Source organism: Salmo salar, chromosome ssa13, assembly GCF_905237065.1.
Source record: "Salmo salar chromosome ssa13, Ssal_v3.1, whole genome shotgun sequence".
In the NCBI taxonomy this organism is placed as follows: Eukaryota; Metazoa; Chordata; class Actinopteri; order Salmoniformes; family Salmonidae; genus Salmo; species Salmo salar.
The window spans coordinates 93597777-93623588 of NC_059454.1; the positions used below are offsets into that span (position 1 = coordinate 93597777).

At 44.1% G+C, this 25812-nt stretch overlaps 2 protein-coding genes and 1 long non-coding RNA gene across 5 annotated transcripts; 1 reads left to right on the top strand and 2 right to left on the bottom strand.

Annotated features, from left to right (window-relative positions):
• Nucleotides 1-1200: 1200 nt before the first annotated feature.
• Nucleotides 1201-7677, bottom strand: LOC106568170 (S-phase kinase-associated protein 2). Of its 2 annotated transcripts, none has more exons than XM_014138260.2 (10): nucleotides 7528-7677; nucleotides 6662-6906; nucleotides 6414-6525; nucleotides 5962-6105; nucleotides 3669-3803; nucleotides 3455-3553; nucleotides 3161-3288; nucleotides 2998-3049; nucleotides 2745-2852; nucleotides 1201-2644 (listed from the first exon to the last, which is right to left on the bottom strand). In XM_014138260.2, the coding sequence occupies exons 1-10, from the start codon at nucleotides 7539-7541 to the stop codon at nucleotides 2443-2445; spliced, it is 1239 nt and encodes a 412-aa protein (XP_013993735.1). In that variant the 5' UTR covers nucleotides 7542-7677; the 3' UTR covers nucleotides 1201-2442. The 2 variants fall into 2 exon arrangements, with proteins under 2 accessions (XP_013993735.1, XP_013993736.1); XM_014138261.2 differs by lacking the exon at nucleotides 7528-7677 and adding an exon at nucleotides 7374-7476.
• Nucleotides 7678-10914: 3237 nt separating this feature from the next.
• Nucleotides 10915-25043, top strand: LOC106568168 (rapamycin-insensitive companion of mTOR). 2 transcript variants are annotated; one of them, XM_014138258.2, is made up of 37 exons: nucleotides 10915-11189; nucleotides 11326-11373; nucleotides 12595-12692; nucleotides 13318-13382; nucleotides 13591-13722; nucleotides 13798-13861; nucleotides 14049-14175; nucleotides 14261-14430; nucleotides 14551-14618; nucleotides 14755-14822; nucleotides 14959-15041; nucleotides 15295-15382; nucleotides 15505-15595; nucleotides 15688-15754; nucleotides 15894-15974; nucleotides 16147-16247; nucleotides 16432-16597; nucleotides 16689-16790; nucleotides 16906-16952; nucleotides 17348-17483; nucleotides 17647-17846; nucleotides 18076-18202; nucleotides 18416-18580; nucleotides 18739-18815; nucleotides 18902-18980; nucleotides 19086-19283; nucleotides 19377-19469; nucleotides 19892-19998; nucleotides 20133-20386; nucleotides 20497-21583; nucleotides 23004-23181; nucleotides 23377-23461; nucleotides 23643-23837; nucleotides 23979-24137; nucleotides 24225-24348; nucleotides 24431-24569; nucleotides 24645-25043. In XM_014138258.2, exons 1-37 carry the CDS (start codon nucleotides 11141-11143, stop codon nucleotides 24717-24719), a joined length of 5193 nt encoding a protein of 1730 aa, XP_013993733.1. In that variant the 5' UTR covers nucleotides 10915-11140; the 3' UTR covers nucleotides 24720-25043. The 2 variants fall into 2 exon arrangements, with proteins under 2 accessions (XP_013993733.1, XP_013993734.1); XM_014138259.2 differs by having other exon boundaries at nucleotides 10921-11189; nucleotides 20133-20371.
• On the bottom strand, nucleotides 24935-25243 carry LOC123726099 (uncharacterized). The gene is made up of 3 exons (XR_006758394.1): nucleotides 25176-25243; nucleotides 25070-25142; nucleotides 24935-25014 (listed from the first exon to the last, which is right to left on the bottom strand). It is a non-coding gene; the product is annotated as an uncharacterized lncRNA (long non-coding RNA).
• Nucleotides 25244-25812: the final 569 nt, after the last annotated feature.

Sequence of the window (25812 nt, forward strand, 5' to 3'; positions counted from 1 at the left end):
AAGGTTGTGCAATGCAACAGCAATATTTAAACTTAGGGTTGCCACCCGTTCGATAAAATACGGACCGGTTCCGTATTTCACTGAAAGAATAAACGTTTTGTCTTCAAAATGATAGTTTCCGGATTTGACAATATTAATGACCCATGGCTCGTATTTCTGTGTTTATTATAATTAAGTCTGTGATTTGATAGAGAAGCCTGACTGAGCGGTTGTGGGCAGCAGCAGGCTCGTAAGCATTCATTCAAACAGCACTTTACTGCGTTTTGCCAGCAGCTCTTAGCATTGCTTGAGGGACAGCGCTGTTTATGTCTTCAAGCCTGTCAACTCCCGAGATTAGGCTGGTAATACTAAAGTGCCTATAAGAACATCCAATAGTCAAAGGTATATGACACAAATGGAATAGAGAGAAATAGTCGACGCGTCATAATTCCTCAAATTTAACTGGGAATATTGAACCACCAGCTTTCATGTTCTGAGCAAGGATCTTTAATGTTAGCTTTTTTTACATGGCACATATTGCACTTTTACATTCTTCTCCAACGCTGTTTTCGCATTATTTAAACCAAATTGATCAGGTTTCATTATTTATGAGACTAAATAGATTGATGTATTAAGTTAAAATTAGTGTTCATTGTTCATTCAGTATTGTTGTAATTGTCATTACAAATCGGCCTATTAATTGGTATCGGTGTTAATCATAAGCAGTCTACCTAATTACAGTACATTCAATTTTGCTGATTTCAAAAATAAAAATTGCATTATTGAGCAGCTTGGCTTCAACCAGACTAGAGGACAATATGAAACTGAAGGCATTGTATTGCTCCCAACAGGCCAGGGCCTCACCAAAACAGAATGTGCCTGGGCCAATCTGACACTTTAGGAAACAGAGTTAAATATAGTTGGTTCCAGCCTTCACCATGGGGTATTTTGGAAAACATCCTGGAGTTAACAGGAATGGTTATTTATAATTCAGTGTAATAAGATTAATATGCCAAAGGGGGCAATGCAACTAAATCCCTATTGTGATGTGAATTCTTCCATGTTTACTGTATATGGGCTACTTTGTGGTTCCATTTCTACAGCTGAAGTGACATAACTGATGCGTATGCTCCTTATGGTGCCAGGTCCTGAAACTACGACACAGGAGGCATGTCTGATTATTAAATGGTGTGAAAACAAAGATGTCAAATCAACTCATGATCACAACTTTAAATAAAACATTTATTTACATAAAATTGGCAAGTTTCACATTTTAGTATTTAACATAGTAAATCTTATTTTTAAAACGCATGAATAGGAAAAAAAAAAGTTTCTCAAACAAATGTGAGCACGAACAGGAAACATACCAAACATGGCACCGATACATAGCTACTGCCCCTTGTGGCCAAGGCTACCATTTACTACATAGGTGTAGTGCACATTCTCATATCGTACCTAATTTAGGGACAAGATTAAAATGTTAATTTCCACAAAAATGCCAACGGCTCGAGCATATTTTATGTTAGAGCCGCCTCAGCTTTCATTCAGTCAAAACGGATGTAGAGCTGGATTTAAAATGTAATACTGACAGCGTGGCTTCATTGATTTCTTATTGTCTCCTTCAACTTTAAAATACAAAACTAAATAGATCAAGTAAATGGCACCATTGTTAAAACTGGGCCTTAAAATGCAGATTGAATTTATATTTTATAAAACACTGAAGAGGGAATTCCAAATCATTGCATCATGGAGGGAAATATTTCAACTGCTAATGGTAGAGCACCTATGCATTAGTCTAACAGACCAATCTTCCTAGCAAACCCAGCTTACAGTTGACAGACCTGAAACTTAACGTTCCTATATCCAGCTAGTGAAACATTATAGAACGAACCAACATTTTTTTTTGTTTGGCAAGCTTTACTACAGACCTTTTTTCCAACAGATCTGTCTTTGGAATGTTCGAAAGTCAATATATTGGACAGATAAAATCCTGATAACGTATTCTATAAATCAGAATGTATTATTATAGCAAGTAAAAAATAAAGGCATTTCCCTTACGACTACACGCTCAGTCTTCAACATTATCAGGGTTAAAATCTCTAAAACAGGTACCCTTTTAAAATCTTAAGAATTCAGTTGCATGTTATTCAAGTAAGATTACTGTGGAGAAATGCAATCTACCGGCATTTAAAATTCCCACGACTGTGCATATGAAGGCCATGTCCTATTACTGACCTTAGAGTAACTTTGAACCAATACCTGCCATTATAAAAACAAGATAAGTGTTGCCAAAAGCACAAAACAGAAATCTTCATCAGCAGTGAGAACAATTGGTGTCAGTGTACCACAAATTTTGTACGGCTCAAATTAATTTGCAGACACAAAAATTAGCTTACATTCCTTGTATAGAATGACCGCATCAGACAGAAATAGGTTAGTGACAGCGTTAGGAAGGCATTGTGACTAGGACCTGAACACCAGGCGACAGGTCATACCCCACATGGCGCGGTCCCGCCGGGTGGCTTCGGTGGGACGGGCCACGCCCGAGAATGGCAGGGTGTTGATTTGGAGACGGGGCAAACTTTTACTCAGGATTGGCAGGTAAGTGTCCTGGACCAGCCCGTACACCTCTAACGTCTGCAGCTCTGGAAACTTCTCAAAGTCACTGAAATAAACAGGTTTAGTTAGTACTGCACAAATTAAAAAGACAAATTTGCAGCTAAGAAGCATTCCTGTTATCACATTAAAAAATAAGTGTGACTTACGCTAAGGCAGCAGGGTGGATCTGGTAGCAACGGCTCAACGCTAAGTGTCTAAGAGACCGCAGCTGCTGGAGGATGGGGAAACTTGAGGTCGTCATCAGAACACTGTCACTGTAACACAAATACAGTCAGTTATCATAATGAGATGGGATAGAACACAGTAGTTGCGCAGTATCCATGTCAAATCACACAGTCAAAGCAATCATTTGGATCCACAGTTCAGCCCAGGTCAAGACCTGCATTAGGAATTCCTCACCTTAAATCCAGATTTACAAGGTGAGGACATCTCTCCACCAAGTCTTTCAGATCTGAAAAAGAGTCCATTGGTAAGTTTAACTCATCATCGTCAATAGATATATGTAAACATCCAATACAAATATGGGCAAAGGGAAACTGTTCAATGCCACAAGCTTCCTCACCTTTCATAGTAAGGTTCTGTCTGTAGCCACTAAGGTTGAGCTGGGTGATATTGGAGGGGATGTTACTGACAACAGCCTTCACATGATCAGTACTGAAGTCACACCATGACAAGTTCAGCTCTTCAAGCCTTGGTGTAGGAATGGAAAAGGGAAATTTCTGCATTAGTTTACCAATGCACAGATGGTTTAAACAGTGAGTTAAATACATTGATTATGCTGTCATTCAGAAATAGACATAGGACTTCAAAACAGTCAAACAAAACAGAAATACAAATTGACAGACTCCAAGCTTACCGTGAGCAGGATTTGAGCATCTCACCAAGCGAGTCAGGTGAGAAGCCAGAGCAGCCACACAGGTTGAGCCGTACCAGCTCAGTATTCTGGGATAGGGACCTGTAGAGTAACAACGTTAAGAATCATGCCGAATGTTGTCCAAAATGGCTGGTAACATTTACACAACATCATTTGACAGATAATCATTGCAACAGAGCATGTCTTCTTTACTCACTGAATGATCCAGTCAGAGAGCTCCAGTCCCTCCAAGCTTAGATTCTCTAGTCGCCTGCAGCGGGAGATGATGTCTTCTAGAAACAGGGTTGAGACAGTGCAGCTGGAGAGGTCCATGTGCTGGACACGCAGGTGTCTGAAAAAAAATAAAAATGGGACATACAGCACCACAACATAAGTTGTCTGGGTTCACCTTCAACAGTTGGAAAAGAAAGCTCTGTATTCGAGGTCGACCGATTAATCAGAATGGCCGATTAGTTAGGGGCGATTTCAAGTTTTCATAACAATCGGTATTTTTGGACACCGATTTGGCAGATTTTTTTTTTTTATACCTTTGTTTAACTAGGCAAGTCAGTTAAGAACACATTCTTATTTTCAATGACGGCCTAGGAACGGTGGGTTAACTGCCTTGTTCAGGGGCAGAACGACAGATTTTTACCTTGTCAGCTCAGAGATTCAATCTTGCAACCTTACGGTTAACTAGTCCAACGCTCTAACCACCTGCCTTACATTGCACTCCATGAGGAGCCTGCCTGTTATGTGAATGCAGTAAGAAGCCAAGGTAAGTTGCTAGCTAGCATTAAACTTATTTAAAAAAATAATAATTCATAATCACTAGTTAACTACACATGGCTGATGATATTACTAGTTTATCTAGCGTGTCCTGCGTTGCATATAATCGATGCATTCGCGAAAAAGGACTGTCGTTGCTCCAACGTGTACCTAACCATCAATGCCTTTCTTAAAATCAATACACAAGTATATATTTTTAAACCTGCATATTTAGTTAATATTGCCTGCTAACATGAATTTCTTTTTGTTAACTAGGAAAATTGTGTCACTTCTCTTGCAACTGAGTCAGGGTATATGCAGCAGTTTGGGCCGCCTGGCTTGTTGCGAACTGTGAAGACTATTTCTTCCTAACAAAGACAACCAACTTTGCCAAACGGGGGATGATTTAACAAAAGCGCATTTGCGAAAAAAGCACAATCGTTGCACGAATGTACCTAACCATAAACATCAATGCCTTTCTTAAAATCAATGCACAGAAGTATATATTTTTAAACCTGCATATTTAGCTAAAAGAAATCCAGGTTAGCAGGCAATATTAACCAGGTGAAATTGTGTCACTTCTCTTGCGTTCATTGCACGCAGAGTCAGGGTATATGCAACAGTTTGGGCCGCCTGGCTCGTTGCGAACTAATTTGCCAGAATTTTACATAATTATGACATAACATTGAAGGTTGTGCAATGTAACAGGAATATTTACACTTATGGATGCCACCCGTTAGATAAAATACGGAACGGTTCCGTATTTCACTGAAAGAATAAACGTGATAGTTTCCGGATTCGACCATATTAATGACCTAAGGCTCGTATTTCTGTGTGTTATTATGTTATAATTAAGTCTATGATTTGATAGAGCAGTCTGACTGAGCGATGGTAGGCACCAGCACGCTCGTAAGCATTCATTCAAACAGCACTTTCGTGCATTTTGCCAGCAGCTCTTCGCAATGCTTCAAGCATTGCGCTGTTTATGACTTCAAGCCTATCAACTCCCGAGATTGGGCTGGTGTAACCCATGTGAAATGGCTAGCTAGTTAGCGGGGTGCGCGCTAATAGCGGTTCAAACGTCACTCGCTGAGGCTTGGAGTAGTTGTTCCCCTTGCTCTGCATGGATAATGCTGCTTCGAGGGTGGCTGTTGTCGATGTGTTCCTGGTTCAAGCCCAGTTAGGAGTGAGGAGAGGGATGGAAGCTATACTGTTACACTGGCAATACTAAAGTGCCTATTAGAACATCCAATAGTCAAAGGTATATGAAATACAAATCGTATAGAAAGAAATAGTCCTATAATTCCTATAATAACTACAACCTAAAACTTCTTACCTGGGAATATTGAAGACTCATGTTAAAAGGAACCACCAGCTTTCATATGTTCTCATGTTCTGAGCAAGGAACTTAAACGTCAGCTTTCTTACATGGCACATATCACACTTTTACTTTCTTCTCCAACACTTTGTTTTATATAAACGAAATTGAACATGTTTCATTATTTATTTGAGGTTAAATTGATTTTATTGATGTATTATATTAAGTTAAAATAAGTGTTCATTCAGTATTGTTGTAATTGACAATACAAATAAATAAAAATTGGAGGGGGGAAAAAAACGGCCGATTAATCAGTATCGGCTTTTTTTGTCCTCCAATAATCGGCGTTGGGGAAAAAAAATCATAATCGGTCGACCTCTACTCTATATCCCCATAATAGGCATGAGTATGTATGAGAACTCACCGTGTGTGGGTGAAATGTGGTTCTCCAATGCAGGTACGGGGGCAGCGCAGTCCCAGTACTCCAGCCATAAGCACCTGCCCAAGAGCTTGATCCAGCTGGGGGTTCCCTACAAGATCCACACTATGCCACAGAGACTCGTCAAACCTGACAGGCAAAAAGGCATGCATTGACTTAATGACAGGTTTTGTTGACCCATTTGACTGTATTAGGAGATCCGAGTGTGATATCTAATATTTATCATGCAGAAATACTGCAATGTAGTAATACATTTGAGTCATTTAGCAGACGCTCTTATCCAGAGCAACTTACAGTAGTGAGTGCATACATATTTTTTACTTTTTCATACTGGTCCACCGTAGGAATCGAACCCACATTGAAAACACCATGTTTAACCAACTGAGCCCCATGGGACTAAGTACTTTACAAGCATGATTGAATGGTCGCAGACTTACGCCAAGCGATGCCAGCGCTTGCAGACCCGGGACATCCGGAGGAGGTCCTGCAGGGGAAGGCAGGAAAGGATCCCCAACAGTAACTCATCTGGTAGTGTGTCCCAGGACAAGCCTATCATAAAAACATCAATAACTCAAAAAAGTGTGACTTCTCTGAAACATAATTCCAGATATATTTCTACAAGTAGTTAGCAAGTGTTCTTCTGAGCTTATTGTATTCCTTCCAACACATGAAAATCTATACACACCTGAGAACTCCCTCCTTTTCCTTGGTCGCCTGGCAAGTACAAACTGGTTCTCCTCATTCTCTTTGCCCTTGCAGACCACCCGCTGCTTGTGAGGTGGTGACCACCGGTGAATGAGCTCGTGAGGGGTGTTCTCTGTGTCCAGACCGTCTCCGAAGCATTCTCTCTTTTTCCGTTTGCTCTTCTGGGATATGGACAGCATGGATCCCTCCAAATACTCATTCAGGCAGGGCAACTCCTGCAGAGGCCTAGTACAAAAAAGGGGGACAATGAGAATCCTTGTGTGTGTACGCATGTTGTATTACCCGGGATGTAACGACTGATGCCGTTAAACAAAACCTATTTTAATTCCCATCTTTACATGAAGTAACAATTAGCAAGCCAAATTAGGTCATGTTAGTCAGCTACAATGGATGGCCCGCCATAATGTTTCCCAAAAAAATCGCGCCATATCAACAAAGACGCGTTTAAATAGATAGGGATGTATGCAATATAAATACATTAGATAGCGTTCCTACTACCTAGCAATAAAAACGTGTTTTATTATGTAGAAATTATCGAATGCTGACGTGCTAGCCACCTCCCTGTGTTGGGCGCGCGCGGTTTCGATTGCTCTGTCTGCCAATGCATTTGTGGTATTATTTGCTCGAACAGTACTTGTGTTCTCATCATCGTAATTAAAAATCAATAATTTATATTTTAATTTGAGGCTTACATAGCACGATGAATCTTCCAAATATGACTAGTAAGGATATGTTGGGTAAATTCAAGCTGGAACCATCCGCACTGCACTCTAGAATGCGTCCACCCACACCATGCAATCAATAGCTTAGAAATCAAAAAATGGTTGTGAATTTTTTTAAACATACCCTTCGTGTGACATCTTCCCGGGTATTTGCTGAAATAGGAAACCTAAAAACCCGTGTTAGAAATCAATAAATAAAAAGTAACCAGACAACTGTACTCCTCTGAACCGAAACCAGACTGTTTAAACCTCCCGCGTGATCGCCCGCCCTCAGCTCTGCAGCGTGCTGTGATTGGCTGAAAATCTTCGTGCAAGAGGAAGTGACGCAAACGTCTTCTTGAACAAATATTATTTTAATGTTTGAAGATTCGATTAACTGTCCCGGGTTTCCCCGGTGGTAGGAGTTTGTTCGGGTGAAAATAATGTAATTCGTTTTGGAACACTGGGCTGCCTCCCAGGCGTAAACCAGGTGCCCCGCTCTAGCGGACGGCAAAATCGGCTCAAACCAAAAGTGACGTACTTTATGCACATGGAGTAATGAGTAGGATTCTGTGTTTTCAAATGCAAAAGTGATTGCTTTTGATAAAATTACTTTACCTGCCTTTCCACTGAAAACGAATTTGAAAAGTCGAACATATAATTGTACTGAAAATATATGTATGTTTCTGAACGATGCACCATATTGCCTTGTTGATATCGTTATCGAGCGGCGCAGATTACGGTTCGATTTGAGAAGATCACTCCTCCCATCACCGATTTGCCGTACACGTCACGATCCATACACCGGTCCACCGCATTTCATTTTAATTGAACTACTCATTTTTTTTAATGAGACTGCTAAGGAACAAGAGCTCACGGCGTTCATATCATAGAGATAGATAGAGGACTCTGGTGCCCCAAAGCCTATTTTACATGGACAGCGCCATTGATGACTTGCACCATTTTGAAGTAGCGTAAGTATTTCTGGAAGTAGTCAATTGGGTGGGACTTCCTTTGGGTTAAGGAAGGATCACATAATTACCCCCAGGTCACCAGGAGGGAGCTAACATTCCATAACTGCAGGTGGCAATAAATCGCCAATACACTCCAGACTCCAGAGACTTTTATTGGTTAAAGAGTCTAGCAACTAATGCAGCTACTTTTCAGGCTGCCTTTAGGGAGAATTGACACTGTGCAGCTCCTTTTCAGGCTGCCTTTAGGGCGTATTGACACTGAGGGTTTATATCTATGATTTGTATAGTATTTAATTCTGCAGCAAACGAAAGTAGTAAATACTTTCTTAACACTTTTTTTTCTTAAAACTGCATTGTTGGTTAAGGGCTAAGGGCTTGTTAGCATTTCCTGTAAGTGTAACAGATGTTGATCGTACTCTCCTTGAGTTGTGTTTAGTTTAAAGAAATCATCCCAGCCAGTGGTACCAGTTGAGCGTAATTCATTACCTGTGATTAAATAGGAAACAGCACGTTAGATGTGCAGGATTTAACGATGTTGATGGTAAAATCCCTTGTATCACATTTTCATACTAGGGAGACCTGACGTTCGCGATCTCCCCCTATCTGAAAGCGGTGCCAACCAATATTATTGTCATCAGAATTGAACCAACCAATAAGAGTGCTTGAACATTAAATACACATTTATTTAGAGGGAAGTGGAAACATTTCCAACCCTGTTACATAAGGTCTACCTACACCTGTTGTATTCGGCGCACGTGACAAATAAAATATGATTTGGTTAGCTTTTGATTTGCGAAGCTGTCTTAGCAAAATAAGTCACTCACAGCAATGCACACACACAGGCAGAGAAGCACAAGCGAAGGGGTTGTGCGGCGGGAGAGGGGGACGAAAACGCTATGTCAGGTACAGTAGCAAGGCAAATTGGTGCGGTGACATCATCCCAGCAAAGGCTAAATGTAATCTAGCGACAAATCAAAAAGACAATATCAATTCTCATCAGTGATGTAGTGGTAAAACAATTGGTCGCTAAACTCTGATCGCCGGTCGCGGTGAAAAAAACCGCTTCCTATTCTTTCAATATATTTTTCCTCAAAGGTGGGTAAATTGTTAGGCAAAATACACCACTGAAAATGTGGTTGGCAACAATGGTGGCACAATGCACTTTTTTTTAGCGAAGATACTGTTAACTAACCCAAGATATCTCATTAGCATCGTTTCCAATGGGAGCAAATTAAGTATAGTGGGCAGAACAAGCAACGACGTTTTATCACAGCGGACAATTTAAGGACTCATTATTGTAGTCCGTATAAAAATGTGGGATGGATCTCTCTGTCTGTAAAATGAGAGCTGCATTCTATTATTTATTTACAAAGCAATCTTAGCATTCAAACTCCCTTCATATGTAACTTAATTAAGTTAAGAATCATAAATCAAATTAAATTGTATTTGTCACATGTGCCGAATACCTTACAGTGAAATGCTTACTTACAAGTCCTTAACCAACAATGCAGTTTTTAGAAAATACAATAAAAAAGTAAGAGATAAAAATAACAAATAATTAAAGAGCAGCATAAGATACCAAAAACGTTCTCAGGAATGTATAACACTAGAGATCCCTTCAGTCTCCACAGATTTGGGAAAATCAGCGGTTCTTGTTCTTTTTGCCCCTAATTTGTAGAACATACTGCAGAGTTCATGATTGATTATGGACCTCTTTGTAGTTGAATGTGATTGTTTTTATTAAATATGTTTATTTTGTTATTGTGTGCTGAATTATATTGTTTTATACACGTTAGTGTATGTTTAATTATTCTGTTTTTATTGTAATGTATACAATAGATTTTTAATCTCAATGGCACTCCCTGTTTAAAAAAAGATTCAATTAAATAAATACAAATAAATAAATGAGGTGGGCAGAGCCAACCAAAAGCTAGTGAGACCCTATTGGTGCATTTTAGCATTATTTGCATATTTCCGTTAGGGAACGCCTTCTCTGTGAAGTGCGTGTATGCAATCAAGCAACACCATTTTTTCAAATGGCAAAGGGTCAAGAAAACAAAAATTTGTGCACTCTGTTCATAACATATTTTAGTTTTGTGAATAAAAACATTTCCAGAACTTTGGCCAATTTTCATCTAGCTACATCTTCACACACTGCCTGCCACTGGACGTCCTCTTATCACCATATTTGGTGGTGAGTGAAAGTTCTAAATGGATGGTTCAGATTTATACGTCCTGTGAGACTCATAAAAGTAGTAGAATAAGAAAATGTATTACTTCAAAATGGAGATTGCGCTGCCCTGCTCTCACAGTCACCACAATGGGACATTTACAATGATGCGATATCTATCTAAGTCTATGGTTAATATACCTCAGTGGCGCAACGTCGCATCACACTGTGGAAGTAGGGAAGTACTCCTAACAACTTCCAAATGTAAACTTGCGTCTTTGGCTGTACGTAGGACAAGAGACACATTTCCAGCTACCAAAACCATACAATAAAATCCAGAGAATTACGGGCCAGACAGAAATACAATACAAACTTGCCGAATTCCGGCTGTCATAAATCCACACTGTCCTCAAATAATGAATACATGAAACGTCTGGATTGCAAGGTGCAGACAGAGAGCACCGATGCAAACACATAGATGTATATATTTGCTGCAAAAAAATAGTTTTTCTTTCATGAGACAACTGTGGTTGGACGAGAGGCAATGAGTGCGGGATTTCTCGCGATAATCCCTGTTGATTCCGATCCGGTTAGTGTTGAATGATTCTGGAAAGATGGCGGTCAGCATCCGAGGCCGTCCGAGCCGAAGCATTCGGATGCGAGGTGAGACAAGAGATATTTCAATCTGGACCAGAGATTAGCAACCTTACAAAACATAAAGATGAACTTTCATTGTGCCTGTTAGTTGTGGTCTCCTTGCTAACCTTTACTGGTTGTTGTGCTTGCTTTGCTTTGACAGGTCGGAATGACAGTGGGGAGGAAAATGTACCACTCGATCTTTCCAGAGGTGGGTGAATCAGATTGGAAATTGGATAGTCAGCATCCCATTTATTAAATCGTAGATAGCTATCCTATTATTAAAATGCTGCTAGCTAGCTAATAAATGGCCGAACATCCTACTGTATCTGCATACAACATCCTTCTTACTAACAGGGTTTCCCCTTTATTTACATTTAGCTAGTTAGCATAGCTAGCAGTAATTCATAACATTATCATCACATTGTTGTTTTCATGCATCTGATTTGCAGTAATAGCTAACAGTGATAGCGAAATAGATAGGATTCTACCTAATGTCATTCATTGTTTCTATCTTACTGAATATGGCTTGTATAGCTACAATTCAACGCTAATTCAATGCCACTGGTTTTCAACTTGAGAAATGTGTCCCAGTCCGTTCCTTGATTTTTGTAGAATAGGCCTATGCCTTGTATTGAAGCTTAATACCAGCAGTTCGGACTGTCCTACCTTATCATCATGATCCAAATGCTAAGGACCTTTATGCAGTGTCTATGTTTTTACATCATGGGAGAAAATGTAACTGTCCTTTTTACAGAAATACACTGTCCCTGTGATAGTCTATATTTCCTCAGGGACACTTTACACTAATTCACTTCATGCTCCAAAGTTGAAGTCACTTGTCTGAAGCATAGAATTATACATTCTGACCACTGAAGAATTGTAATGTTTTAATCATTTATAGCTCTAATTTGTCTATTGCTACCCTCAGTCTGAAGAATTGTTTCACTTCAGGATAGAATAAACATGGCATGGTTGTTTTCAAACAGACAAACTACAGGGCTAACATTCTGCATTTTAGTTGAATAGATTTGAGTAAACCCTGTGCCTCAAACACATGTTTTGCATTTATCCCAAGTAGTGTTGAAATAACAACATGGTACAATTTGTTGAATCATGACAGGGACCTACAAATAACATCCTACCATGGATATAGAACCTGTGGGTACTTATATTCACACCAGACTTTACAGTCGTGTGTTGTTACAAACTCTTCTTTCGGTGGGGGTACCTTTTTATTTAGGTGTGCCCTGATCCCAAATGTGTTACTGTTTCCAGTTTATTGCTGGTCACATTCACTAATGAGGCTTTGTCATGCTCATGCTGGTCTCACCTGAACACTGTGTGTTTTGTTACTGGAATGTATTGGAACAGAGTTGAGCCAGGTGAATACATTTACTGACCACTTATTGACCTTGATTTATCATTTCAGATCCTTCAGACAACCTTCGGGAAATCCTACAGAATGTTGCCAAGCAACAAGGAGTCTCCAACATGCGCAAACTCGGTCACCTGAACAACTTCATAAAGGTTTGTGGGGCAACATCTCAGCAGACATTAAAGCAGTGTTTCCCAAACTCAGTCCTGGGGACCACAAGTGGTCACGTTTTGGTTGTTGCCCTAGCACTACACATTTGATTCAAATAATCATCTCATCATTAAGCTTTGATTATTTGAATCAGCTGTGTAGTGCTAGGGCAAAAACCAAAACGTGCACACCTTGGGGTCCCAAGGACCGAGTGTTGGAAAGACTGCAAAGGGATACTTTAGGATTTTGGCAATGAGTTCCTTTATCTACTTCCCCAGAGATGAACTCACAGATACCATTTTTATATGTTTGTGTGAAGTTTGAAGGAAGTTACTAACGAGTGCTAGCGCAACTGCTAACTAGCATTAGCGAAATGACTGGAAGTCTATGGTGTCTGCTAGCATGCCATTCAGATGCCCATAGACTTCCAGTCATTGCGTTAACTCTAATTAGTATTGGCTTGTGAAACTACCTCTAACTTCCTTCATACTGGACACATAGACCTAAAAATGGTATCCACGAGTCCTCATTCCCAAAATCCCAAATAATCCCTTTAAGTGGATGTAATGTTTGATTCTTTGTGTTTGGATGTGTTCTTATCAGCTTGTTTTTCTCCATCTGTCACAGCTTCTCTGCAAGGTAGGCCACTCAGAAGAGAAGCTTGGGTTTACACATGAAGAGATCATCATTTGGTGAGTCTTTTGAGAAATGAATCTTCTCCAGTGCTACATGTACAGTACTAGCTGTTTCTCGGGGTTGATTTTTGGGATGTTTCTACTATACCATGATTTAAAATGCAGATTCATTGTTCCTCATTCAACTTTTGTCTCTGTCTCTACCTCTTTCTGTCTTTCTCGCTTTCTCTTTCTCTCTCCACGTTCCATCCTTCCCCTGTTCTAGTCTCCGGTTAGCGCTGTTGAACGAGGCTAAGGAAGTGCGAGCTGCAGGGCTGAGGGCTCTACGCTACCTGATCAGAGACAGCACTATTCTCCAGAAGGTCCTCCGTCTTCAGGTGGACTACCTGATCGCCAGGTGAGTGCTACAGCTATGCTGTGTGTGTGTCTTATGCCAATGTTGAGCCCACTAATTGTGTATTTTCCTCTCCAGGTGCATAGACATCCAGCAAAGCAATGAGGTGGAGAGGACACAGGCTCTCAGGCTGGTGCGAAAGGTGAGACACCCCAGCCTCTCCCTAACTAAATTGATTTAATTCGTAATGTACCATACAGTAATATGTAGAGGTGTGACCAGTTAGATGTCTATTTGGTAAACATAAACATCCCTCTATCACCCGAGTACTACTATGTGAGATGAGTGTGAGACACTGATCTGTCAACCTCTCTGCTGTCCCTCTACAGATGATCACTGTGAATGCACTGCTCTTCCCCTCGTCTGTCACCAACTCCCTCATTGCCGTGGGCAACGATGGGCTACAGGAGCGAGACCGCATGGTTCGCGCCTGTATCGCCATCATCTGTGAACTTGGTAGGTGAGAAGAGCAAACACACACACTTATCTATACTATAGGTGGTGTTATGGTTAAACCCTGTGTGATTCCTTTGTTCTGCAGCTGTGAAGAACCCTGTGGTGGTGGCCCAGAGGCGTGGTCTCAGCACCATTCTGAAGAACGTGATCGACTGTCAGCTGAGCCGCATCAACGAGGCACTCATCACCACCATCCTACACCTCCTCAACCACCCACACACACGCCAGTATGTGCACTCGGATGTGGAGCTCGAGGTACTGACAACACACATACACTCTCGCACACAAAGAGCAGCATTCATTAACAGGAATTTGATGAATTGGATTATTTCCTCATTGAATGAGATTGTTCTTCTTTTTCTGTTTCTCTTCCAGCAAATCCTGGCCCCTTACACTGACTTCCACTACAGACACAATGCAGACACTGCAGAGGGGCAGCTCAAGTCAGTGTGCATGATAGTGCAATATATTTGTGCAGTATATTTAATTATGTACTATGCAGTGTATTTTATGGAGTGTTGTATTGACTGTTTCAACCATTTGGGAGATTTTAATCATGCATTTTGATGTCCACCCCAGGGAAGACAGGGAGGCTCGTTTCCTGGCAAGTAAAATGTCCATAGTTGCTTCCTTTCGCTCCTGGTCAGGTAAACGTTACCCCTTCATATTCAATATGAGTTTGAGTGTGTATATACACTGATAGGTCTTATGTGATATTAGTGGTGTGGTATAAACAGGATGAACATGTTCCTATCTGACCCTACTGTCTACATCTCACTCCAGGCATCATTAACCTGTGCAAGTCAGGCAACTCTGGAATCCAGTCTCTTATTGGTCTGCTCTGTATACCAAATATGGAAGTAAGGGTAAGTATAGCATCAAATAAACATTATCAGCACCTGACAACTGAGGTGAAAGAGAATGCAGTGTCCTCCAGTTTACCTCAAGATTACTTTATGGTTGTGCTCAGTAACATAGATAACAATGTTACTCAGTTTAATGTAAGAATGATGTTGAGCACACCCCTAAAACTCATTATTTTCTGTCTTCTCATCGAAATGTTATAAAATGAAGTCTATATGTATGTGTGTAAACCTGGTTCCTCTCGACCTCCCACAGAAAGGCTTATTAGAGGTGATATATGATATATTTCGGCTCCCCATGCCGGTTGCGACTGCAGACTTTATTGAAGCACTTATCAGTGTGGGTGGGTACAATGTCACTTTTTGTGTCTTTATTCAAGTTAAGAGCCTTTCTTTTCTTATCGTATATCTCATGTACCATGTATTATTAGGTAACAAAGTATACTTGTCTATATTCCTCCTGTAGACCCTAGCAGGTTCCAAGACAATTGGAGGTTATCAGATGGCTTTGTGGCTTCTGAAGCAAAAGTTATCCTTCCACATCGAGCTCGATCAAGGTAAGAACCATCACTTATTTGAACTCTCTTTAACTCATGATTGAGGAAAACATTGTCTGCATAAACTCCATTTGTTCTCTTACTGCCCTTAGGCCTGACTTAATGGATAATTACCTGGCGTTGGTACTGTCTGCCTTCATCAAGAGTGGACTTCTTGAGGTATGGTCATCAATATCAGGATCGATAAGTTTGTGTATATTCAACCAAAAATGGCAGTTGCATATCTGTCTGTTGGTACCTAAAGATCCCACACACACCGCTATTGTCTGTCGTGTAAAGCCTGTGTACCTCTCAACAGGGTCTCGTTGAGGTTATCACAAGCACTGATGACCCCATCTCTGTGCGAGCCACCATTCTACTGGGAGAACTGCTTCACATGGTAACTCAACTCCCTGTTTGCTCAGCTGTTAACATTATGTGAGGTCAGCGAACTGGACCAGAGGAGGATATGTTCTAGGAGTGTTTTGACACCTTTTTATGGTCCCAGTTTTGAATTCGTTTTGCATGGTCCCCATTGTTGTTGTAACTGTTTTTATCCGTTTCCCTCCCAGGCCAACACCATCCTCCCCCACTCCCATAGCCACCACCTGCACTGTCTGCCCACACTCATCAACAAGGCTGCCTCCTTCCACATCGCCCAGGAGAAGAGACTGTGAGTGACAACTACCGACCATTGAGTACTGCATCCCTGTGGAATGCTTTCGACCCCTTGTAGAGTCCTGCTACTCAAATTAGGAAGGTGTTCCTAATTTTTTGTACATGCAATGTATGTGCTTCAAGAGTTTCATATTATTAACACGAACACTGACACAACAGCTGTTTTCATAATTTTTCAGACGGGCGAGTGCAGCGGTCAACTACCTGAAACGTTTCCACGAGAAGAAGAAGAGAGGACCCAAACCCAACAGCCTATACCTGGACCACATCATCCGCAAATCGAAGGCTTCTCACTACTGTAGAGATCAGCACTTTAGACCACAGAGAGATATCTTTGTCATTAAGGTACATATCAAACCATGCCCCTGTGTTGCAACACAAGCTTGTTGGATTTCTTGGAGTGGTATTTGTAATGCTGTCCTTGTTTGCATTGAAGGACACTGAGGATGCTCTTATGATGAACCTGAGAGACAGCCACATCCTCAACCACAAAGAGAACCTGGACTGGAACTGGGTTCTCATCGCAACAATATTGAAGGTGAGTGGACTAAGACTGCAATAAATACTTATTCCAGTCAATATCTTTTACAATACTGTCCTTTGTTCAAATTATGTTTTTTTTTTTTAATGTTTCCTTTTCCCCCCATCTGTAGTGGCCAAACGTTAACCTGCGGAGCAATAAAGATGAACAAATGCACAAGTAAGTACCATTATAACCACTTCTTTGACCTCCTGTTTGTAACTGTAGCAAACCAAATGTTCTCTCTCTGTCTGTCCCCGGGTTCCCCCTCTGTCTGTCCCCGGGTTCCCCCTCTGTCTGTCCCCGGGTTCCCCCTCTGTCTGTCCCCGGGTTCCCCCTCTGTCTGTCCCCGGGTTCCCCCTCTGTCTGTCCCCGGGTTCCCCCTCTGTCTGTCCCCGGGTTCCCCCTCTGTCTGACCCCGGGTTCCCCCTCTGTCTGACCCCGGGTTCCCCCTCTGTCTGACCCCGGGTTCCCCCTCTGTCTGTCCCCGGGTTCCCCCTCTGTCTGACCCCGGGTTCCCCCTCTGTCTGACCCCGGGTTCCCCCTCTGTCTGACCCCGGGTTCTGTTTCTGCAGGTTTGTACGCAGGCTGCTGTTCTTCTATAAGCCCAGCAGTAAGCTGTACGCCAGCCTGGAGCTGGACCACAGTAAGGCCAGGCAGCTCACTGTGGTGGGATGTCAGTTCATCGAGTTCCTCCTGGAGTCTGAGGAGGTGAGAGGGTTTACTATGAGACCTATTAATGATATAAGTACACACAGTTAAACAACTTTATATTGGAACTCCATTGATAATCAAATATTGAGTTACATGACTTTACGTGAACTCTCTATCAATGTCCAACATTACCTAAACATTACCCCTGTCTGTGTGTCAGGATGGGCAGGCATACCTGGAGGACCTGGTGAAGGACATAGTCCAATGGCTCTCCTCTTCCTCGGGGCTCAAGCCTGACCGCGGTCTCCAGAGCAACGGGTTGCTCACCACTCTCAGCCAGCACTACTTCCTTTTCTTGGGCACTCTTTCCTCACACCCGCACGGCGTCAAGATGCTGGAGAAGTGCAGTGTCTTCCAGTGGTCAGTCTCTCACCGTCCACTAGTCTGTTTTTCCAAACATGTACTCTGATCGTACCTCTTGGGAGATCCCTAATATCTTGGAAACGGTCCCATTTAAAGATGCTTTTTTAAGCTGCTGCAGAGTTTCCTTTGTCCTCTTTCACTCTCACTTCATCTTCACTCAAGTCATTGTGTTGTTGTGTATATGGAGCAGTACATTGATTCTCTGTATCCTGTGCTCTCCTACTAGCCTGTTGAACATCTGTACTCTGAAAAATCAGGACCACCTGCTGAAACTCACTGTCTCCATACTGGACTACAGCCGTGACGGGCTGTCCAGGGTCATCCTGTCCAAGATCCTCACTGCTGCCACTGATGTAAGAACCCCACCACTAACACAGAAAACACACAGATGGAATTCACACATTCATTGATAAATCTTGGTTTCCTAGAGGTGGTCGGAGTAGCTTGCACTGGTGTTTGGAAAGCAACATTATGAGTAATTTGGTTTGTTGTGTTTTCAGTGGAGCATATGTTAGTGTTTTTGAATGACAGCCTGTCCTCTTCCGCCCTCTGTTGGTGTACCACAGAACTGCAGGTTGTATGCCACTAAACACCTGCGGGTGTTGCTTCGTGCCAATGTGGAGTTCTTCAGTAACTGGGGCATCGAGCTGCTGGTCACCCAGCTCCACGACCGCAACAAGACCATCTCCATGGAGGCGTTGGACATACTGGACGAGGCCTGTGAGGACAAGGTGAGGGATGAGGGGCCTGAGTGTCTGTTGTGGTGCCTTGCTATGTGCTGTTTCCTGGGCACTGTTATACCTTAGTCTTGTACTTTAGTTTAGTCCAGCAGCTTTTGACTCCAGAAGTGTATTAGCTGACGTGTCCCTCTGGTGTTTTCCCCCTCCAGGCAAACCTCCATGCTTTGATCCAGATGAAGCCAGCTCTCACACACCTGGGGGACAAGGGGGTCCTGCTGCTGCTACGGTAAGCTGCTGGGAGAAAACGTAGCTATTGTTTTCTTTTCTGTATTAGGTCCCTTTGGCTCTGACCTCTGTGATTCTTATCTCCAGGTTCTTGTCCATTCCAAAGGGCTTCTCCTACCTAAGTGAGAGGGGTTACGTCACCAAGCAGCTAGAGAAATGGCAGAAGGTACATTTATACTCAACCAACAATGCCATAAATGATGATTTGCATCTTTTCGCTGTCACGTGAAAGCATAGAAAACTTGTTTTTATATCATTCTGTGTTTTGCAGGACTATAACCTGAAGTATGTGGACATGATAGAGGAGCAGCTCAATGAGGCTCTCACCACGTACCGCAAGCCTGTCGATGGAGACAACTATGTACGCCGAAGCAACCAAAGGTTACAGAGGCCAAATGTTTATCTTCCTGTGCATCTGTATGGCCAGCTTGTCCATGATAAGACAGGCTGCCATCTACTGGAAGTCCAGGTAACTGCATCTACTTGAACCATTCACTATTACACTAGTCGAGTAGCAATTACAAGCATAATGCGTTTAAACTCTTTTCGTCTTTCTCTTCAGAATGTGGTTCCTGACCTAAGCTACACTGTCCGTTCCCCAATGCTGGACAAGTGGGAGGGCATCAAACAGCTAAAGGCAGCACTTTGGGCCTTGGTCAGTATAATTAAGGAATAAGGCCCGAGGGGGTGTGGTATATGGCCAATATACCACGGCTAAGGGCTGTTCTTAGGCACGACGCATCGCGGAGTGCCTGTATACAGCCATTAGCCATGGTATATTGGCCATATACCACAAACCCCTAAGGTGACTTATTGCTATTATAAACTGGTTACTAAAGTAATTAAAGAAATAAAAACAAATGTTTTGTCATACCCATGGTATACGCTCTCATATACCACAGCTGTCAGCCAATCTGCATTCAGGACTGGAACCACCCAGTGTAATAATGGAGAATGACTAACTACCACATCTGTTGTCATCATCAGAGTTCCACAGTTATGTGCCAATTATTGATAAGATTCACATCATTTTCATAATAACATGAGTATTAATGTTGTTAAATTGTTTGTTTCCAGGGTAACATAGGGTCATCAAACTGGGGGTTGAACCTCTTACAGGAGGAGGGGGTGATCCCTGACATAGTGGTTCTGGCCCAGCACTGTGAGGTTCTCTCCATCAGGGGGTAAGACACATTGATATTTGCAACTCCAATATTCAAGGTGCTTCTGACGATGCAGCATGCTTGTACTGTCCCAAAAGAGTACTATATCTCTGTCCAGGATCTCTCTATAATGTCTGTCTGCTGTCTCTGTGTAGGACGTGTCTGTACGTGTTGGGGCTGATCTCAAAGACACGTCAGGGCTGTGACATGCTGAAGCAGCACGGCTGGGATGCTGTAAGACACAGCCGACGGACGCTGTGGCCCGTTGTCCCAGACGACATGGAGCCCCCCCCCAACCCGCCCAGCCTGCTGTCCTCTGTCCCCTCCACCCTCAGCCTCGCCTCTGACTCCACCAGCTCTAGACACAACAGTGAGAGTGACTCCACACAGCCCAGTAAGTCTCAGCCCAGTAAGTCTGTAATCATAGTACAGCTGGTATTCATTTCTTGTTAACCTGTACAGTATCGCCAAATGTTTACTCCATACTACTAAGAGTTAACCGTGAGTGGTCATTTCCAGGTATGTACATCATGGACGATGAGCGACTGGAGAACTGTGACCTGTCGGACGATCCTCCCATGTACATGAGACCCAAGTACAAGGACCGCAGCCCCTTCACCCTCCTGGCTTCCAGCCACTTCCGCAACCGCCTCCTCCACTCTCTGTCGCTCTCCGGAAAGATGCTGCGCAGCACCAGCGACCCCAAGGGCCCCACCAGGGACCACGGAGGAGGGATGGAAGAGGAACAGGGACGCAAACGCACCGTCACTGAACCCAGCTACACCTTTGGATCTTCAGACGTCTTCCCAATCTATAATGACGGTCACCTGCCCAAAAGCCCGTCTGTCAACCTAGAAACTTCCATTGTGGGCAGCAAGACCTCTGAAAACCAGGGCAGCACCCCCAGCTTCGGTGAGGGAGATGGTGAGGGGAGGCTGCCAGGCCGGTCAGTGGGGGTAGGAGGGTCAGGGGTGGGGGAGAACCAGAGAGCGCAGACTAGCCGGGAACGCCTGGCCGGGGATGGCCCGTCCGGAGGGGCTCAGTTTAAATCGCGCAGTCAGAGCTTCAACACGGACACGACCACCAGCGGCATCAGCTCTATGAGCTCCAGCCCCTCCAGGGAAACCCTGCCCTCCACCATCGACACGGACGGTGTCAGCCTTAACAGTGTGATCAGCGCCCAGACCATCCAGACCCTGACCTCCCTCACCCCCCAGCCCCACACCGCCCACCTCTCCTCCCTGTCCAAATCCAGCTCTGCCTCCCTGGTGCCCCCCGGCTCCTCCCACACCCTCCCCCGCCGCGCCCAGTCCCTCAAGTCGCCCTCGTTGACCACCCTGAGCGGCCTGACGGACTGCAGCCTCATGTACTCCAACTCCCGCGACGCGCTGGGCTATGCCACACTGAAGTACGCCACTTCCTGTGACACGTATGCCAGTCAGCGTGATGCGCTGGGCTACGCTACTCTGAAGAGGCTGCAGCAGCAGAGGATCCACTCGTCCCTGTCCCACAGCGAGGCTCTGGCCTCCCCAGCCAAAGACGTGCTCTTCACTGATACCATCACCATGAAGACGGGCAGCCTGGACTCCAGACTCACCCCGCGGCGGTAACACACACAAACACACATACACACTCACTCAGTCCCCCTTGACTCGTACCTGTCCACACGCACACTCCCTTAAGAACTCCTTTCTTAGAATCTCCCATGACTACTACTGACTGCTACTTCTCTGAATACTCCCCCCTCCCTCTTTCTCAGATCTTCAGTTGCCCTTTCTCTTACTTCCTCTTCTCACTCCTCTTTCTCTTTAGAGGCTTCTCATTCTTTGATGACAAGATCAACTGAGTTTGACCTCTGCTCTGGCTTGAATTAGGTTTTGCTTCTGTAATCTCCTGAAATATTGAGTGTTGTTTTCCTGAAACAGGAAAGGGCCTTCCCCAAACTGTTGCCACAAAGATGTAAGCACAGAATCGTATAGAATGTCATTGTATGCTGTAATGTTAAGATTGCCCTTTTTTTCCACTGAAACGAAGTGGCCTAGCCAGAACCATGAGAAACATCCCGACTATTATTCCTCCTCCATCAAACTTTACAGTGTGCATTGGAGCAGGTAGCGTTTTCCTGGCATCCGCCAAACCCAGATTGGTCCGTCAGACTTCGATGGTGAATCGTGATTCATCAATCCAGAGAACGCGTTTCCACTGCTCCAGAGTACAATGGTGGCGAGCTTTACACCACTCCAGCCGACGCTTGGCATTATGCATGGTGATCTTAGGCTTGTGTGCGGCTGCTCAGCCATGGAAACCCATTTCATGAAGCTCCTGACGAACAGTTATTGTGCTGACATTGCTTCCAAAGGCAGTTTGGAACTCGGTAGTGAGTGTTGCAACCGAGGACAGACGATTTTTACACGCTTCAGCACTCGGCGGTTCCGGTCTGTGAGCTTGTGTGGCCTACCACTTCATGGTTGAGCCGTTGTTGCTCCTAAATGCTTCCACTTCACAATAACAGCACTTATTATAGTTGACCGGGGCAGCTCTAGCAGGGTAGAAATTTGATGAACTGACTTGTTGGAAGGTGGCAACCAATGACAGTGCCACGTTGAACGTCACTGAGCTCTTCAGTACGGGCCATTATACTGCCAATATTTGTCTATGGAGATTGTATGGCTGTGTGCTCAATTTTATACACCTCAGCAACAGGTCTGGCTGAAACAGCTGAATCCAATCATTTGAAGGGGTGTCCACATACTTTTGAATGTATAGTGTATTTCATTTTTTGCATGGGCTGTGTCTCAATCCACTGCATCTTCCTATGTCAGCCTAGTGCATAGCGGTGGAAGGTTGCTGAGCTACAGCGGTGATTATCAGACCATGAGACACCGGAAAATTGGTCTTCTCACGAAAACGTCTGTAGTGTCAGAATGGTTTAGCCTACAAACTAATATGATTTTGGAATGAGGTGTAAGACGAGCAGGTGGACCTTTCCTGCCTCCTAACTCACTGAATGTTTATTTTATCTCCAGGTTCCTGAAGGCTCTGAGTTTTGCCTCCCTGGACAAGGAGGATCTGCTGAGCCCCATCAGCCAGAACACACTGCAGCGGTCCTCCTCAGTGAGATCCATGGTGTCCAGCGCCACCTACGGCAGCTCTGATGACTTCATCGGCCTGGCGCTGCCTGTGGACATTAACAACATGTTCCAGGTACTGACCATCGTATGACCCCTCTCTCCGAACCCTCTTTCCCCTCTCATCCCTCATCTATCCTTTTATTTTACTTCTACTCTAGATATTTTACAAGAAATTGAGTTTGTTTACCAATCTATTTAAAACTTCTATTTAAACTTGTCATAACTCCATCTTAATATTTGGATAAAGCTGTGAGTGTTTTGTTCCTAGATAAAAGAAACCCCATATTTCCAGAAGAGGACCAGCCCTCCCTCTGAGGACAGATCTGCCAAATTCTTCTCTGGAGACTCAGATGGTAAGAAACAGCCCGGGGCCAACACAATATGTTTTCTTCAGTAAGGGGTTGTATAACACTGAGTTTAGTACAGGAGGAATGATGGCTCTGCTACTGATAAAGGAGGCCCACTCAGGACCAACAGGCTTGAATGAAAAGGGGGGAAATGCATGATCATGTGGATATGTGCCCCTTCTCCCAGGCCCCAGCCCTCACTCCAGGCATGCAGTGCTTCGCTCCCAGCTGAGCATCACAGAGCTGATGGGGGTGAGCCGGGCGGAGCAGCAGAAGTTGCTGGGCTCAGAGGAGACTGGTCTACAGGAACACAATGATGACAACTGCCTCTACTGCACTGGTCTCTCTGTGCTCGGCTTCAGCGCTTCCAATAGCAACCCAGGTCAGCGGCAGATACAAACACAAACCAGAACATTGTGCTGTTTATGAATTCGTGCCGTTTGCATCCTTGTACTTCCTTGTATGTTTATATTATTAGCAGTCAGCAACTGATAAACAACTTAAACTCACGTTTCTCCATCAGACTTGACAGAGGAACCCCCTTTCTCAGAATGGTGCGGTCCGCCTGTGCAGAACCACCCGGAAGTCATGGGCCAAACCAAACTGTCAGGGGTGTCCGGGTGCAGTGATGCTGTGTCTCAGGGCTCCCCAGGAAGCACCCGCAGCACTGAACTGATTTTGGGTAAATGTCATGTTTTTGTTTTCTCTCATACCATGCTTTTGTCCAAGCTAAACCTACTGTCTCTCTGCGGTCTATCTCCCCCCTCAGGAGTGAAGTCCATCCCAGAGGAATCTCCGGCCGGCAGGGTTCTCCTCAGGAAGGAGGTCCTGCGTCTCGTGGTCAACCTCAGCTCCTCTGTGGGGATCAAAGGCCACGAGACTAACCTGCTAACGTAAGAGAGAGACACACACACACACACACACACACACACAAACCGAGGTTGATATCCCTGGCTGTGTCTGTTGTCTTGACAGGATCAAGGAGAAGTTCCCCTATGCATTCGATGACATCTGTCTCTATTCTGAGGTGTCTTACCTGCTTGCCCACTGCATGTTCCGTCTGTCCGCACGCCGCTTCATCCAGGAGCTCTTTCAAGACGTGCCATTCATTCCGGTAAACGACACACATTCAAAAATAATAAACATTTCATGTTGGCTGTTCTTCTATTCACTTCTGTCTCTTCCTCAGATGTACGAAGAGGCAGAGGCCATCCTCTCCAAGCCCCCAAAGAATGGACCGTCCGACCCTCCCGCTGATCCCTGAGTCAACCCTACTGCCCTTCCCTTCTGTCTCATAGCCTGTCAAACCCTGAGTCACCACTACTAATCTTCCAGTCAACCACAACCCCTAAAGCCTGAATCACACCCCACCCCTGGAACCTTCAGCTAACCCTCAACCCTCACCCCCGGAACCTTCAGCTAACCCTCAACCCTCACCCCCGGAACCTTCAGCTAACCCTCAAACCTCAACCCCCACCCCCGGAACCTTCATTTAACACTCAACCCTCACCCCCGGAACCTTCAGCTAACACTCAAACCTCAAGCCTCACCCCCGGAACCTTCAGCTAACCCTCAAACCTCAATCCTCACCCCGAACCCCCTCACCCCCGGAACCTTCATTTAACACTCAACCCTCACCCCCGGAACCTTCAGCTAACACTCAAACCTCAACCCTCACCCCCGGAACCTTCAGCTAACCCTCAACCCTCACCCCCGGAACCTTCAGCTAACCCTCAAACCTCAACCCTCACCCCCGGAACCTTCAGCTAACCCTCAAACCTCAACCCTCACCCCGGAACCTTCAGCTAACCCTCAACCCTCACCCCGGAACCTTAAGTTAACCCTCAAACCTCAACCCCCACCCCCGGAACCTTCAGTTAACCCTCAAACCTCAACCCCCCCTGAACCTTCAGTTAACTCTCAACCCACACACCCCTGAACCTTTGACTTTGTAGCCCTCAAACTTCAGTCAACCCCCACCCCTGACGTGTGAGACAACCCTAACCCCTCAACCACAAACCCTTGAGTCACTACCAACCACAGCTCTGTAGGGCCTGAGTCACCTTCCACCCCCACATCCTCCCTTACCTCTCCATACCAGAGTGCACTCACTGTATGTCCTCCTGGGATTTGGACAAAGATGAAAATATGGAGGAGGGAAGAAATATGTTCTTCCTATTGACTAAGTTTGAGATATGATGGATGATAACGCAGGATGGACAAATATTCCTTTTTTATTTTATCTGATCAAATGATGGCAGCCAGCTGTGAGCGTTTTTAACTGAGCTCATTTTTGGAAATTCATCACAAACTGAGCTTGGATCACAATCAAATCCAAATGACTTAAAACGGTCCAT